This window comes from Styela clava, chromosome 9 (assembly GCF_964204865.1).
Source record: "Styela clava chromosome 9, kaStyClav1.hap1.2, whole genome shotgun sequence".
Taxonomy (NCBI): Eukaryota; Metazoa; Chordata; class Ascidiacea; order Stolidobranchia; family Styelidae; genus Styela; species Styela clava.
In genome coordinates this window covers 20,209,299-20,227,304 of record NC_135258.1, presented here as the reverse complement: position 1 = coordinate 20,227,304, position 18,006 = coordinate 20,209,299, and the positions used below count along the sequence as shown (strand labels likewise).

General features: G+C 35.4%; 1 protein-coding gene across 2 annotated transcripts; it reads left to right on the top strand.

Moving 5' to 3' along the window:
- Nucleotides 1–5,080: 5,080 nt before the first annotated feature.
- On the top strand, nt 5,081–13,998 carry LOC120339683 (uncharacterized). 2 transcript variants are annotated; one of them, XM_039407859.2, is made up of 10 exons: nt 5,081–6,637; nt 6,824–7,038; nt 7,962–8,130; nt 8,527–8,648; nt 10,810–10,996; nt 12,232–12,473; nt 12,707–12,947; nt 13,086–13,219; nt 13,597–13,732; nt 13,831–13,998. In XM_039407859.2, the coding sequence occupies exons 1-10, from the start codon at nt 6,565–6,567 to the stop codon at nt 13,881–13,883; spliced, it is 1,572 nt and encodes a 523-aa protein (XP_039263793.2). In that variant the 5' UTR covers nt 5,081–6,564; the 3' UTR covers nt 13,884–13,998. The 2 variants fall into 2 exon arrangements, with proteins under 2 accessions (XP_039263793.2, XP_039263794.2); XM_039407860.2 differs by having other exon boundaries at nt 5,085–6,637; nt 13,597–13,998.
- The last annotated feature ends 4,008 nt before the right edge of the window (nt 13,999–18,006 follow it).

Below are 18,006 nucleotides of genomic sequence, written 5' to 3'. Positions count from 1 at the left end.
TAACGCTGTTAGCCACAAATAATATTGTCTCTGATATTAATGGAAATTTTTGTTCGCAATCGTAGTCGGTGGAACGATTGTTTTTCTCGAAATTAATTTTATTTAATCGTGGTTAATTTTATCGTATTCAAGCATTTCCCATTTATAGTAATTCAGATGCAATTAGAATGTTTTTGTCGTATTACTCTATGCTGCTTGCATAAATATAAAATATTGTACTAAAAGATGAAAAATCGGTAATCAGGCCGGCCTTAATTCAATAAAACAAGAAGTGAAATACCACAGTTTCATCAAATTGCCTCAGTCCTGATACAAGTACTGCATGTGTAAAGCTACACAATACTATCTCAGTATTGTAAGACTCACAGATAAGATGCGACAGCAAGTTTTTCATCAATGCATTTATTGGTGATATCTATGACCTACATCTTTTTTTTTATCATGATGAAAATAAGTGTGGCTTATTCACTGAAAAATCTTGTCATCCTTGCTATAGTATATAGCATATTCCATTTCAGGTTTTTCTCTTTTAGATTTGAGCTTTTTTGTGACTTTGAGCAAACATACGCATGCAATTCGAAAAGATTCGATTCGAAATTTTTTGATTCGAGATTCGAATCGAAAAAAAAAATGCATCCAGAAGTGGCAACCCTAGTGCCTAATGGGAAACAATCGACGATTTCAGCAAAATGCACGAGGTATCAGCGACTAGTCTAGTGGGACAAATGGGAGAAGTGAGACACGGGACACGTGGTACAAGTGGGATAAATGGGACACTGAGGCAAGGGGATACGTAGGACAAGTAGTGGGACACTTGGTACAAGTGGGACACGACATTTAGGAAACACCGTAAAACTGATCGAAGCTTAGGATGACATGAACAGTCAAACAAACGTCAGATGTAATGGATATTTGTTGATGGATTCCACAAAAAAGACTGCTTACACTTACACAGTAGCCTACAAGTTCACGAAGCATATGGATTTTGATTAAAACTGAAGTACGGACGCCAGGGCGTGGAATACGCTTGTTATGTTTCGTTTGTTGTTGTTTACTTTTGCGCTGCTTTTATTATTGTTGTTTACCGTCCAGTAGAGTTGCAAATTTGCCTTTCCATCGAATGTGCGATACCATATATAAAATTATCATTTTTTTATTTAGTTGTACCCATCTGCTAACATGTTTGAACTCTTCACGGTTTATGTAAACATGTGATGCGGCGTCATAAATAAAATTTTAAACTGCCTGAAACACGAATTTTTAGCTACAGATAATTCACGTATGCTAATCACCCAAGTAGATTGGATGGTAAGTTGAATTGGAAAACACTTTAAGAAACTCTCAAGCTGAATAAAACTTCATGACACCATCCCCGCCATAATACTGGTTTATAGTCTCGAGAAGTGGGAAGGCATGACTTCTACATAAAACATTTGTGATAAATAAAATTATTATTATTTATTTTCTTAACGGGTCTACAATAAAAAAGATCAGAAACAGTAAGAAATTATTAGATTCTTTGCTGCTGAGATAAATTACAATATATATATGGCGATATATATATATAGATGATTTCTTCACTTTGTCAAAATATAATAGCATTATTATTTTAAACACTGTTCAATTAATTTAAATAAATTAGAGAGGTGGAGTTATCCAAATTCAGTCAAATTCTTTTATTCAATCGCATTTAATTTTTTACCCATTTTAACAATAAATGTTTGGGACAAGAATTATCACCCCGATTGAAAATTTGAACAAATGTCAGTTTTATTCTTTTTAGTTTATTTTCAAGCAAGCCTTTACAATTTGGAAACGATTTTAAAATGATTAATATGTCTAAATTGAATGACGCTGTCCCTGATCTTTAGCCCACTTTGCAGAGAGGTAAATCCGACACCGCCAATCAGCCATTTCTTTCGCTCTGACCGATATAAATAGTTAGTTTATTTTGAAAACTCCAAAACGCATACAAATTAACAATGGAGAGTTCTGGAGAGCAAGCAAAACCTTGCCCACCAGCACACACATTGTTGTAAGCATTGCTTCGTTTCATTGGTTTTGTTTGTTATTTGTCAGTTTTCAATTGTGTTTCCAAAAAATAGTTCTAAATTTTTTTAAAAAAATTTTTTAAACCTAATAATGTCTTTCAATGAGCTTCAGTTTGATTGCAATAATCAAAAGCAATACAAACACAGCGACGAACAAGGCCCTAATTGACTATCAGTACTTGCAAGAGGCACGTGCGTGGTCAAATAGCTTTAATGAAAAATTATGTGCACCAATTTTAAAACGTCAGCTCCCGCAAGGTACAAGGAGGATCTTTATGGGGTCCAGGGTCGGGGAAAAGTCTATTCAATACTGACCAGGTTATGATTATTTTACATGATATTCTTTGGAAATAGTTTTCACGCTTTCAAACATTTATAGAGAGGTTTAGGATGATACCTAAGAAAGAAATAATTATTGAACAGGGCCGATATTGAGGTCTAAATCGTCAGATCATATTAAAATATTTTATTAAACATTGTAGATTTGTCTATAGAAATTTTCGTGGTGCTCCCATTCTCTCGGTGCTCCAAGCACCTTCTTATATTGCTAGGTTAATCCAGCCCTGACAACAGGGCAATGCTCAAATGAATGAACGCCAAGGCAATACGGAGGAGACAATCTCATTTTCCCTTGTAATATATCATTCTGGATTAATAATCATATTTGAGTCAGGCCAATGCACCTGGAATGAAAATTGTTTGGTTAAATATTTATTCCCTCACCCAAAATTGGGTTAATAAGCAGCACACGGAAGTCGCGCTCCGGCATGTAATGTGATTAACCTTTTCGAAGTTCTTCTTCCATGGTATAAATATAATTATATTGACCCAATTGGGATGTTCAAAGATAAGATTTCACAAGCTCAATATTAGGGAACCGGGTATTTGTAAAATTAGGTGTGTGTTTTCTCCCTGCGGCAGTTTCACGGTCAGGAGGAATCCTTCTCCACAGAGAAAACTGATTATTTGGGGGAAGAACAACAACAAACAGAAAAGAGTGTTCATGCTTACTAAATAACAAAAAGTCGCAAAAAAGTTCTCAGCGTGAGAATAAAGAGCTTAAAAACGTCAAAGGGAAGAGTGTAATAATAAAGATTGGGAGCCACAGCCCCAAGGTGAGAATATGACTTTGCCGGATGTAGTAAACATTCCAGAGGTTGTTCTTTTGTCGGCTTTCCTGGGATAAAACGAGAAAAAATATTCTAATTCATTAGGACTGCTTGAACTTCCGAGTTCCTAACTGTACTGAGTCGGGAGAGTTGCGAAAGTTATTACCATATGTCCAGTATCCCTAACCACAATAATTTTGAATTCCCATAAATAGGCTGTTTTTTACTTCTTTCTTCATAGGTATTTGTAATACATTTACAGAACAAGATATTCTAATGTTGTGTACGTATAGCGTGATCGTAAGCCAGTTTTGTCGCCACGTGGGAATGGAAGGCGAACAGTATCTCAACTGAACGGGATTATCCAGTTCTATTTTTCAAAATGGTACATGAAAAATAAACGTTACAACTGCAATGTATTTTGTGTAATATGGGTTCTGACAAGTGGCTTTCCGTAAGTGTAAGTGAACTTTTAAATATATATTTCAGTATGGTGTCATAACGAAACTTATTTGTCACCGTTGCAATCAGTGTATTTTAATTTTATTATAGTTTTATAATCCTATAGCATAATTAAAGTGCGCACAAATTTAAATTAGGAAATGATCGATTATAATATTGTGCGTACGAAGCTGCGTACAATCTGCGTCAGCTTCAGACGAGACGACTCGACAATAGCATTACGTAATATGGAAATGTCAATTTTTGACACATACAAGATTTTTCGAGCAACATTTCTAATATATTTTATCTATATAGACATGTGTACATGAGGACACTGCGACCTAGAAAATTCTATAAAGTGACGCAATTAAAAATATATTTTGCTCCCACTATATAAACAGCACTTAACCATTAAATTGCTTAATTAAAGACACATAGCAAGCGAGAGAAACCGACTATTTATTGTGTAGTATTACTGTGGGATTGAAAGAGAGATAGTTTTGTGCAGCGTTGTTAAACTTGTTTCGTTCGAATTACGAAATTATCTATTATGCTAATCGGGTTTCCGAGATATGCTCTATGCAAAAAGAATAATAATATCTTGGAGTGCGCTGTAGCATAATTTTAATCTAAATCACTAGAAGCAAATTTAATACATGTTCCGTGCCGAAATAGTTTTTGACATTTCATTTTTGAGAACAAATATCTTGTTAATAATTTTTTTAAAACAAATGATGTTGACGTGCGATTGATGCTGAAGTTTTATAATATCATATATATTTCGACCTTTGCCTATAGATAAAATTTCGACTTCACGCGCATATGAAACGCTATTCAAAAATTTGAAGGCAAATCAATCTACGGAATGTACCTTCATGATTTTTAGACGAAACGACCGGTACGTAATTCTATAAACATCGGAGATCACAATTGCCCATACTGCGGAGGTGTCAAAAACAATTCTTGGCACTTGTCCAAATTCGGCTTACTCAATTTATCAAGGTTGCAACCAATTACATCAATTTTTTTCTAAAAAATAATGTGCAAATTAAAAATGACTTTCATTCTTAACAGTTGCTGCAATCGCTAATCTTTTGAAATGTGAAAAATTTCAATGTGACGTGCAACGTAACGTATAGGTTGAAATGTAAGTGTTGGAGAAGTGAGGCTTGGAGACTTGAAAAAATTCAATACATTTTTAGTTAGTGTTGTTAGGGTAAATTGTTCCGGTTTCAACATTGCTACATTTGACAGTGGTTAGTTGACAAATAAGCAAGATAAAAAATGTTTATAATATCAATAAAAAGTTTGCAGTTTCTCGCAATCACAACCGAATCTATTGAAATGGTTCATTGATAAAAAAAATTAGGGAGTTGAAAAAGAAATCTTGTACGCCCTGAAAGTTCTAGCACATGTGAATAGGGACGAGTATTAGTGAATAATAAACAGATAATATAAATCTTAGTTGTAAAGCCCCGGGTTCTATATTTAGGATTGAAACCATTTCATAAATTATCGTGACGAAATTGAAAAGATCAATGACTTGTTTGACTAATTTCGATGTCTCAAGTTTAATTTTTTGCTATGCTCATATGTTTATTTCTTCCGGTAATATGTTGATGAATATAGATCTTTTAGGAACTATTTTATTCATAAAACGTTCGAAGCGAATATATATTATATAACGAATGCTATAAATAACAAAATAATGCTTTTGGATATCTTCTATTTCCTTCGAAGAATTTATAAATATAGTATCGAGTATGGCATAGGTTCAAAAGTTCAGGACGTTTGCGTAAAGAAAAGCCATTACATGATACGATAACACCGCAGAGTGGTGGCGTATAAAAAGCGGGAACAGACCATCTAGCTCCCTTAGTTTCCAAGGACACTTCAGAACTTTCCTAAAAATCGCAACTGTTGCCCGCGTTTCGTCAATGAAGCAGCAACAACTGAGTGTGAACAAATAATCGTTTACAAGTTAATTAAATGCGGCATAACTCGTTCAATAGAATTTTAACCACATTTATTTTGGATAATTTGAGTAGAGAGGAAAAATGTTCGTAGCTCTCAATCTTAATGGAGTGAGTCAATCAACAAGCATTATTCTTGTGTAATTTGGTCAGATAGAAAAGTAATTGACTTTTCCTTGAATTTGAAACAAATACACGTCGGCCCAATAAGATTGCATCAGTTACGCAGTTCCCGCCAACATCGCACCACAAACACTAAGAAAGGTGTCGACAAAACTCTTGGTAGCCTTATAACGAGAAATCAAAAATAGAACAAAATTGATTTGGGAAAGGATTTCGTGCAATTAAACTGTATTATTCGAGTGAATACAACCAAAAAGTGGCGCCAGTACGACATCGGATTTGCGAAATATCCGCCCCAAAGTATAATGTTCCCGTGTATTACCTTTAACTAATTTATTGAAAGATTGATTATGTTCATTAATTTATTCAATAAAAGCGATTTTAATAATTAAAAATGTATATGGCTCTAGGCCATATGTATAAATATGAAACAATCATATTATTATCTTGTGGCCTGGTTTATGATGTCTGGTTAAGCATATAAAGTGTGTTTCCAGCGCCAATAGCGAAACATTTAGGAATACTTTCATATAATTGATTTGTTAGCAACGATGGCATATGAAAGTTGATGCATCGTTTCAAATTTATGCTATAGCTAAGACTCCAATTTGCCCTGGAGGCCATGATTGTAGCTAGCGCCAATTTCTAAGTTGTTCAACATGGTAACTTAGTGAGAAAGCACAGCCAGGCACGTACAGATCGGAAAATAATATTCCTGACAGACAAAAAATAAGAAAGCTTCGCAGACGAAAGTAGAGATTATCGTCTCGCATGCTCAATACTATTCTAACTTTTAACGTCGTTTTTATGTCTACAAGATTGCAATTTTAAAAAATCTGCAATAAGTTTGCAGAGAAACTAATAATGGATGCTACATTTTTTTTAACTAAGTGGAGTCTACTGATAATTTTATTATGCTTCCAGGAAAAGACATTAGGTGAGCATGGTTTGTTTTGACAAAAAAGTGTAGCACTACTATTTTATCTTACCGCATGTTCGTTTATCCGCTGTGACTTTTAAGATCTTTGTGAGCTATAAATATCAGCCGACATAAATAGTTTAAAAATAAATCGGTGCCTGGTTATCGAAGCTAAATGTCAATCGTTATTTCGTCTACGAACAGCTTGCCAGCAACAAGTGTGTCGCCGTCGCCGACAGATATCTGACGAAATAGTTAAAGTTACCGACGGAACGGTGAAACTTGAGTTGCGGGGATGTACAGGGAGATCGCCGACATGGGTACGACAAATAGCATATTGCCTCAACTTATCAACAATCGAAATGGCACTGACGATAAAAGATTGGTACGCCAGCACGTACGAAAAATGTTCGAAGCAGGTATCTTGTGAAATTCGTTTAATATTGCGTTTACAAACTATTTTTGTACTTCTATTGAATTCTGCGATTACACAAACAGGTTGGCATATTGGCAATAAACTTTCAAGTGAAAGAAACCAATACCTTGACATGATTATTAAAACAATTTATGACAGTAGAAACACATATATTGGAGCGTTTTTGTAACGAAATAATAGTTCAAAAAGTGCATGAAAAAGGGAATTATAAGTTTTAGTCTATTGCTCTCTCTGACACACTACAAGAAAAAATGCGATTGTACAATGAAGTGACCAATGCAGTGTTAAAATGATTGCGAGTGTGACCGTACTGCACGATATTTGGGAAATCGCAGTTACTTTTCTAAAATAAAAAAATATCGAAAGTCATATGAAATAGTGATTTTTTCAATAATCATTTAAATTTTCTCTGCGTGACTTTGTTATCTGTTTAATATCACACAAGTGTTGCAATCATCGACTAAGGCCAAATGCCATTTGTGTCATAGAAAATATAAATTATAAGGCAGTATTAAATGGAAAAAAAATAATAAGTAATCATATACATAAAAATAACTTCGGGTGTGGCAAATATGACCTTGCGAACGTCAAACACTAATTCTCAAATTGTCGTGACCTTCATTTACTAGACAAGCATGATTTAAATTTTATTAGCTGCGACAAACTGCACGACAAAGTGCATTTCTTTAAATAACAAAATACTTAAACGACTGTGCCTGCAACATATATTATATTCACTCGCATGTTTGCTTGAGGCACAAAGAAGTAATTTTTCCCAAGTTTACAATTTTTTTAAATTAGCGTGCTTATCATTTCAACAGTTCAAACTTGCATCAAATCTGACATAAATTAAAAGGAGAATCGAATTGATTTTGGTGATTCTGTAAATCTGTATCATTACTTCAGGGTTGTTCAAACTACGTTTCTGGAAACAAAGACAACGATGCAATCAAAAATTGCATCGCTTGCTGGAAAGGGTCTGTCAGAGAATCTGAGGTCACTCGTAACTTCAACTTAACTGCTCAAGAAGTAGATCCATGCATAGAAAAATATATTTATGCGTTTTTGAATAAAGGTGATGAATTAATTGTAACTGTATTCGGCCACATTGTAATTGAATGAAATTGTACTTGACATATATCGTCATATAACGAAGAAGTAATAACCAAATCGTTGATAAATATACTACTAATAGAAGTCATTAATTTGAAAAATTTAATTCAAAATGTTTCTATACAAATGCCACACCTATTTCTTTATTTCCAGGAATCTGCTATATTTGGGCGATTATGTTTATATATAATTTGCACTCCATAAATAAATTAACGAGTCAACAAATGTATGAATATTTTAATCACTTTTTATCAGGCATGATATATATATTAAATTTGACAAATATCATGATTTGATCTGTGACCCAAATTTGATGTCTGATTTCCTTGAAATTTGAATAATAATTTTAAATTCACAGATTTGCCGATTTTGAACCCTGAAACTCGTTTGAAAAGTCATATTGATTTGGCCGACATTCGTCCTGCAGAATACTGGTGGTCGGTCAGAGTAGAACTCCCATGCAAGCCCAAGCTATTTAAGGTACGTATGTTTCTAGAAATATCACATAAAATGTTTTCAGAAAGCTGTACAATGTGGTACATGTTACATCAACTTTATCTAATACTGGCCTCAATGAAAAAAGACATGAAGAAAAATTCCACATGCTTTAAATCCCGATTTCAAATTTTAGCACCTAAAGATAGAATTAGCCCTGAGAATTTTCTTTGAGTTTTATGAGATTAGATATTTCACTCAAACTTCCAAAGTTTGGATTACGTCAAGCGTGACGTCATAATTGTTCTCTGCTTTTGTTTTGAGAACTGGGCGTAGACTGCCTGTAGGACGATTAGTTTTTAGACCTTTGTTGTCATATATTTATTACAATTTGTCGACGCAGATTACAATAAACCCCACCAAATAACCATATTCACGAGACTATTAGAAAACTGTTACTTTTATATTTTTCGAGTCCTATGGTGCCGGGTATTTGAGCAAAATTTTTGCTGGTTTTATTCAGTTTCTTGAAACACTCTGACATAGGCTTACCATACGTCCCGCTTTAGGCGGGACAGTCCTGCTTTTCAGCGTTTTGTCCCGCCGTCCCGATAAGTCAGCCAAAAGTCCCGCTTTTCCAGCATAATACACAAACATGTTCTCGTTACTGTTGTTTCTGTGTAGCGCTAGCCTACTTACTGAAGGTGAATGCGTTCGTTTCCCGCTGATTCCCATTGATGGCAGACGTACCGCATGTAAAACCAATACTAATTAGTCTAAATTCGAAGTATTTGTACCGGTATCGTTAACGTCAATTCCTTCCTATCTGAACTGAACTTCCTTCGAACTGAACCCGATATTTGGACAGAGAATATGCGCATGAAATTTCGATAACAATATGGTCAATAAAGACAGCCGAGACAGCTTCAAATGTAGGAATGTATCCTATGTAATAAAATCGGAAAATGTGAAGTTACAAAATCACAGCTAAGGGGTCGTTGTCTTCCGAGACGTCCCGATTTGAAGTCACAAAAATATGGTAACCCTATACTCTGACATGACAATGACAGCAACGTGCACACGCTCATTATGACACGCTCAGTTATAATTGTTTTAACATTTGCTGTCATTGTGGTATTTATAATTTTATTGTACTTATTTATTTGTGTTTTGAATGTGAACCTTATGGGTCTGACCTTGGGGTAATACACGTACTGAATTTTCATCCTATCCTTGACTCCCCTTGTTTCTGCCGCCTTTTGGAGATTCTTTTCGACGATAGGCTGAAAATGTAGTACTCGTCCATTTATTGCGTTACTTTATTAGCCAGTCGATCGCAAAATATTACAAAGTTTTTGGTCGATCTCAGTCGAAAACAGGTTGGCCATCCCTGGTAAATATCATTGAAAACTTTTCTTTTAGCGTTTTTTCGCATAATTTATCATTTGCTCTCATTCGGCACAAAGTTGCCATATGGTTCATATTGGCGAATCGATGTTGTTGTGGTTAAATTTCCGAGCTTATTCCTCATATTACAATGTACATTAATTTTATGCATCGTTACTGCATTAAAGTAAAAGGAATCTCAGGATGACCAGAGATGGTCATGATAATTAGAACATTTTGAAAAGTGAAGCCCAATACAATTATGTGACAACACAACACAATATTGTTTTAGGTCAGTGTAGCATTGGCTTAGCCATATCTGATCATAAACACAGTGAATAATTCCTATTGAGCCGCATTTTCACGCAATGAATAAAATACCAAGATTGACAAACTTGACATGTTGATATTCGTTAACAGTATAAGTTTGTCACTGGTTCTTGTTGTCAACACGCATCTCAGAATCGCCGCGCCTGGCAGGTTGATGGAGATAAGATGTTTACTATAAACGGAATTACATCAGTACCACGGGGCATGATCCGATAATACAAACATAATACAATCCGTTCCGACAATAGCATTTGTTCAATCTTTGGAAGAATGTGAATAATTTACAATGCCATTTTCAAGCATATATTGGGAATAACGGCTTGCAGCGAACCATTCCTCGTGCTTGACAGACTTTAAAAACAATTTCCTATTTGAATGTTGTTATCTCTTCTACTAAATTACACCTCTATAGTAATTAAGTACTTGAATAATAGTTAGAAATCATGTTCAAACTGGGCACTGATAAAAACCGCAAATTCTTTTACTACAGTATTGGAATGCGTACTGTATCAACTCTTTTGCAAGAGATCTGAAAGAAGGTGATTACGTGTTAGTTCAAAACAACCTCATTGAAGATAAGTCGGGCAGAATCACGTTCTTTGTGCAATTCAGTAACACGTGTACATTCGAGCCAGAAGAAGTCAGGATAATTTGGGATGAATCGACACCAGCTCAGTGTAAGTAGGCATATATCATCAACTTACGATAACAGTAAATATTAAATCAGTCACACAGATTAAATCCTTGAACAACATTTCAACGTGATGGCCTTGATATTTAACTTTATCAATATAACGATGACAGCATAAGTACTTCGCGTTCGTAAACACAAAAGATAATTTTTTTTTACAGTTGTATCAGGTTTCAGTGTAAAATTTTTTGACATTAAATGGACATTTGTACATCGTTTCCAAAAATAGAACACTACGTAACGAATCGTCTTTTTACTAAATTGCTGTAGAAAAAATGATTGTAATGCAAGAAGTGAAAGTGTTTCGCGTGTTCCACCATTACAATTATAGACAGTGCATCGATATTATTTCTCGTCAAACAATGAATATGCCTGTGCCTATATATATATATATATATATATACACAGGTTGACCAAAAAAATCAACTTAAATTTCTTAATTACCTCTACAAGAATGAGAAACGTCCGTTTACTTAAGATTGTACCCAAAAGTTTCAGTAATCTAAGACGCTTTGCACAAAAGTGCTGTCTACGGGGTATGTTCCAAATGGCCGGGTTCTACTTTTTGGGTCACCCTGTATGTTCTTGTTTGTTTCTGTAGATGACTGTTTTCTTGCAATATTGTCATGTATAATTTTATATGTAAAACAAAATTTTTTTAAAATTCATTCCATATTTTTGATAGCACATATATTAATTTATCTTATCAAACCGCCAAATTTATGTTTATGTCGTTTATTCACAGTTAATCCATGTTCCACATCCAATTATTAGGTTTTTATGTGAATGATAGGAGTTAAGATCTGCTTTAGGCATTTCCATTTAATATGAGTAATATCAGTTTTATTTTCTTGATATAAATTCGCTTAGTAAAAGATTTAGCTTTATTTCTTCCGCAACAGATAAGACGCCCTTACGGCAAAATTTAACTTGAGCCAAGCATCTGTGACTGTTGAATTGCAGTTCTTAAAATGTTTTAACAGTTGTAGCTAGTTACTGCATTGGAGACAAGATTAAATTTGATTAATATTCATGTATCTTCAAACTAAACTATCTTTAACGAAAAAGGTTATTACTTTGTACTGACATAAGTCGTGACATCTGATTCTCTCATGAAATATGATGCGCATTAAAAATCTGATGAAATACCAATATTTTTGGACCGGCCGTGATAGCTTTTTCATACTTTTGCGTGAATTACATTTAAAAATTAAATTTCAGCTTTGGTACAATCTTCTGCGTATCCATCGCAGTTTCCTCCAGCTGCTGAAGAAAACTTCAGCGTTTATTTTGATGTAGACGCGGCAAAACGTCTCATAGATACAGATGGAGGTGTTCCTAAAGAATTTCGACGAGCGAGATGGCAAGCAAAAAAATCTGCTCGTGGTAAAAGGCAAATAGAAGAAAAAACAGCTCTTGCAAGAATCGGAGTTTTGTTCCCGTGTTCTGTACGATCTTTCAGGGTATGTGCCTTTACTTCTGTTTCTTTTTATAACCCTAATAGAATTAACTTAATCAACAGTTATATTGTTGAAAATTTGTATACGAATATTTTATCTCTTGAGTAAATATCATAAAATGACGTCGAAAATTCTAGAAATCGACTGGCGACGCGTTTTTGTCGGTCCACGACTCTCACCGTCAATCTACGAGAGATTTTTGTAAGCATACCTTCATTCATATTGTATTTTTACAGACAACGGATATAGACGTGAAATTACCGTATAGAATATATGGTTATGGTGATCGATTTTTGATCGACACTGACACGATTCTCGGACAAGAAAACGGAACAAAAATAATGAACTTTGCATTGGACTACGGATTCGATGAGACTCGTTGTTTTTTTGACTCAGGTGACACGAAATTAGTGCCGAATCCACCCTCAAATTGGTTAAAAACAAGCAAAGCGAGACATATCATGACAGAAAAGAAAGGTGGGTAAGCACGTGCATGCCAGAATAAGTTTGCGTGTTAATATATTATATATGTATAGAGAGATAACGCTGAGCAAAATTTGAAGAACTGTTAAATAATGAGTAAAGTTTTTATTCCTTAATATTATATTTTTTAAGCATCTTCTGGAATCTCGTGCGCAACCTGCGTTAACATGAGGAGCGATAAAGACTGCTTAGACCGAGGAGTAGTAACGCCATGTGCGCCAGGCGAAGGGTGTCAGACAGAAGTTAGACAAATAACAAGAAATCTCGTGAGTCTTATTTAGTGCTTGATTTTTTCTCTTTGACTTTTAATCTTGTATGACCCAATGTTAGACTATTAATAGGTGTCGCTGCTCGATAACCAATGCTGGTTTACCACTTCCACCCTGAAATGCATTATTTTCCTCGTCCTGTATGTACAGTGTGTATTTCTTATATAGATATATATATATAGTGATAAAATAAACTAGTGATTGCTAAATATAGTCAAAATCTACAAAATGTCAAGGTCATGTACTGATAATCTGATGTCAAATAATGCAGCAAACATGCCTGAGAGTTATATGTAACTCATATTGTCGTAAGTCCGCATTGCAATAAATAGTGGTATTTTTAATTCATTGTCTGAACTTTATTTATTTTGCAGAAATTGATCACTAAAGCGTGTAAGCAGCGAATAGCGTGCCAGGCAGAATCAATGGGGAACGCAAGCCCGCAGTGCCGACCAAAAGAACCAGGAAGTGTCTGCCGGTGCTGCTGTTCCTCGAACATGTGTAATGCTGGTAATAACAACTGCTCCCTATGAAAATAGCTATTATTACAACAATGCTATTTATACTTATATTTATGACGTCACACTTCAAATTGCTGACTTTTTCAGGTAATCAGCATCATACGGGAGATTTCTTCATATGCAAAAATTCATTTATGTGAAACGTTATTATTTTACTTTTTTTGACAATGTGATCAATGTTGCAGCAAAAGATTGTGGATTTTTGTACATTTTATTCGTGATTTTTTGATTAAACTAATATACATATATAGTATATACTAATGTTATACTTCTGGATATAGCCTAGCAGGGTGGTCCAAACTCAGGCCCGCGGACCACATGTGGCCCGCCGCTTCATTATCTGTGGCCACGTCACATTCGGAGAATAATTAAAAAATCGCAATTGGTGTTGTTTCGTAATAAAATTAAGCAGAAATATCTTTTGACATATTGTTACATCTCTGGAGTTACTGAATTGACTAGTGTTATGGCTAACCGAGGCAACTAGCGAAGTTGAATGATGTGCTTGCCAGTCTAAATTATTATCTGGCTTCCCATCTTTTTGGTCGGGAATATAGGTTAACAATACAGGCATCATAGAAAACTAAAAATCGAATGCGGATTCTTTTAGCCTTGAGTGGCTGTGTCTGATAACTATGTGTTTGCACAATAAAAGTGTTTGTTTTGTATTGCACTGTTTACCAATTCTTGGCACTATTGTGGCCCGCGAACAATGCAAAAATAAAATTGTGGCCCGCGGAGCCCACAACCTTGGACCACCCTGGTCTAGAGGACCAGAGCATGGTCGTCCAACCTTTTCAGCTGAAGGGCCACATGTAGTGTACTAATAATTGCGCGGGCCACTTAACATGGCATTATGTTCCAGTTTTCTTTACGTTCTTTTTCATCTCAGCTCCCAACAGACCAATGCCTCTAGTCCAGGGGTTCCCAAACTTTTTCAGCTTTCGACACACTAACAGCGAGATGAAAAATTCGTGGCACACTAACGATCGTTGAACACTTGCTCTCTGAAATTGATGACAGGAAATCTACATGGTGTCGAAGTTTAACAACAAAATTTGTGAAAAATTAATCTATATATATAGTTCAGAAAAAAATGTGAAAAATTATAAACGTAATATCATTTTTAAGAGTCTCTCCAATTTCTCAACTGCTGACAGGTTAAAAAGGATTGTTCCAGTATTTCAATAGAAACGATAATTTGTGCCGAAACAGAAATTTTCCTTAGGTCCACTTTGACTAATTACCGATCAGTACTGTGTAAACAAAGTGGAATTAGGAAAATTGCAATCCTTTCAAAATTAGTAGCCGCCTAAGTATTGGTGACTACTTGTCTAACTATGGTTACAAATATTTTTATTTGACAATTTTTGACAACGAATATGAAAGTTTTCAAACTCAAATTTTCTTCACCGTCAGCTTGCATTGTTGGGTTGTGGTCTGAACGTACAACGTCTTTTTAGAAAATCGTTGCACAATAGGTACATCACCTATCGGTGGACATAAAATAAAAATCTTTATATGTACGTTAACAAACTTTCCCAATTACTGATTGCTATGTGAAAAAGTTCATGTTGATTATAGGGTAAAAACTAGGGATGGGCCGGTATTCGGATTCGAATCCAAGTCGTTTTTACCGAGTCTATAATCAATTCTGTTTTTACTAATTTACGCCTATGTTTGTACTTTTACCCCTATAAATCTCACTACATACCTTAACTAGTTGAAACTCAAGGTTAGATATTATGTAACAATATCACTCGTGTGTATTATAAACACTCCTAATAAAAACGACGACAGATATTCAGATAATATAACGCAACTTAAAAATTATTGATAGCTTACAGTGGTTCTTAAACTTTTTCGAGCGCGACCCAAATCTGAGTTTTATGAATACTCGCGACCCAATCCTAAATAACGCAAAATGTGTTTTTAATGTTAGTACAGTTTGACTCAAATTTAGACAACTATTTATTAGAAACAGTCCATTGACTCAGTGAGATTGATAAAACTGAAATTTCCTTTTCCATATATCTTCAATACACAGCTCTATTTTACTTAACGCAATACGCAAGTTGTCACGGGTATCGAGGCGATTGCGAGCTTAGTTTTGATAACCGTCAGTGCCAAATATCCTCGCTCGCACAAGTGCCTTGTCGCGAATTGTAGCAGAAAAGGCGTCCGCTGTCCGTCGCAAACACAACATCCTAGCTGGCCTTCGGTATCTCTCGCAATACGTATACAACTTTTTACTCATCAAATGTGCACACACTGCTTCGTTCGCGGTAAATGGTGCCTCGAGATGAAGTCACATTTTCTCTAGTTATTGAATAATCTAATGTCGAGAAGGGAGCTTTTTCATTGCGTCGTCTATTACAATTTACATTACCAAATAGACACCCATTTTTGGTTATTTTAATCCACTAAGACGACATTCCACGCGGTCAACACAACGACAAGCGACGTGCATGGTTACCGATACCATAAAAATAATACACGTGACTGGCATATCAGAATTGTGATGTAACAATGAGCTCAAGACAGTTCTTTCCGTGAATGAAATTTTATATTTCATTATTTTTAAATACCAGAGTTTAGAAGCTAAATTGAAACATTAGGAAAGCTGAAAATTCGTCCTTCTCCTCTCAGATCGCCCTTGCATTGACGACCTTGTCGCGACCCATTTTTAAACCTTCCGCGACCCATGTTTGGGTCGCGACCCATACTTTAAGAACCACTGGCTTATAACAATGATGCGCCACACGCCTTCAAACTATCTATCCTTTTGGTATATATAAATGTGGTACACAATAAAATATGTGTTAACGCAATATTTTTGAATTTTTGATTCGCGTAAATGAATATGAAACACACCCAAGGGGGAATTTCATCAATATCTCTTCTAAATAGAGTTTATTACGTGCAGTATTTTTTCTAAAAAAAGGGGGCAATGGAAAGCATGGAGCGTTTTAGAACGTTTACATGACTTACTAAATTGCAAGCATTGTAAATACAGAGAGTGGCATCCATCTACCATTTGCGCACGTGACATAATAAATTTAAGGCTAGAAATATCTGGAATCATGGGAAAGCATTGTAGTCAAAAGATTTCTATTTTTTATATTGACATGTAAGAATTGCTAAATAGCCGCCCAGAATTGACGCAAGGTGGTGGTCTGGAAATCCAGTTCACAGCCAAGGTGCACATTGGCCCACGTTTACGTTTGTATATATTATAGTCGACAAAAAAAATTGAAAATTTTTTAGATTGATTCAACAGCTATCTGTGGAACCATTAGGAAAACAAGAGAGCTACGCACAAATATATGGACACGTTAGACCAGAGCGAATCAGTCCTTACCGGTACCTTTGACGCTACCGGTACCCTCAAAAAAGTTCTGAATTTCCAGTAGCAAGAATTTTGCAGAATCAAAACGTACAGCCAGTCACGACACTGACTAAAATCCGTGTTCCCATGGATAAAAAATAATACAGCAAAATTTTAAACGAAATATCAAATTTCATAGAATTCACGCAAAATTTTGAAATAAATAAAAGTAATAGCCTTCTAGCGAAAAAATTAATCTTTAACCACTGAAAATTTCAAAGCAATTGGTCCAGTATTCGAAGAGAAAAGCGACTTTTTAAAAACGTGTCAAAGAACAATAACAACAACAACAACATAATATTGAAACGATCGTTATGTCCACTACGTGTCCAAGAATAAGAGCTACGACGTATGTTTGTGAGCGCGCGATGTCGTAGTATGGTCAAAAACGTGTTTTTCTACTTTTACATTGTGACGTCACGGTCTCGGAGGATTCAATTCGAGTCCTTGAGCTGTTACTCGGATTCGTTCGATTCGAGTATTCGGTTCGAGTCCTTGACCTATTACTCGGATTCGTCGAATCTCTGTAATGCCGGACTCGTCCCATCCCTAGTAAAAACTCAGTAAGCTTCTGAAAATCCGCGGCACGCATTCAACACGTTGGCGGCACACTGGTGTGCCGCGGCACAGAGTTTGGGAAACCCTGCTCTAGTCGTACCCTTAATAGGGACAATGGTTGTGAGCTCTGCGGTAATTTCTAAATCATTATTAACTCCCCGCAAGAAGATCGCCAGCTGTGCAATAAGTAACCTTCATGCCATTGCTTTCGTCTAGCGCCAGTGAATACGATGAAAATTTTCCCGCCTTTGCAGTTAAAGTTTCCGCTATAGAGTTCTCAAACTCTTCGACATGGCGAGTTGTGGTCTGTCATGACA

Coding starts and splice junctions, on each gene's coding strand:
- LOC120339683 (XM_039407859.2), top strand. CDS start 6,565: ATGGATGCTACATTTTTTTTAACTAAGTGGAGTCTACTGATAATTTTA. Junction 8,131..8,526: donor TTATGCGTTTTTGAATAAAG/GTGATGAATTAA, acceptor TTAAATTCACAG/ATTTGCCGATTTTGAACCCT. Junction 13,733..13,830: donor CTCGAACATGTGTAATGCTG/GTAATAACAACT, acceptor TGACTTTTTCAG/GTAATCAGCATCATACGGGA.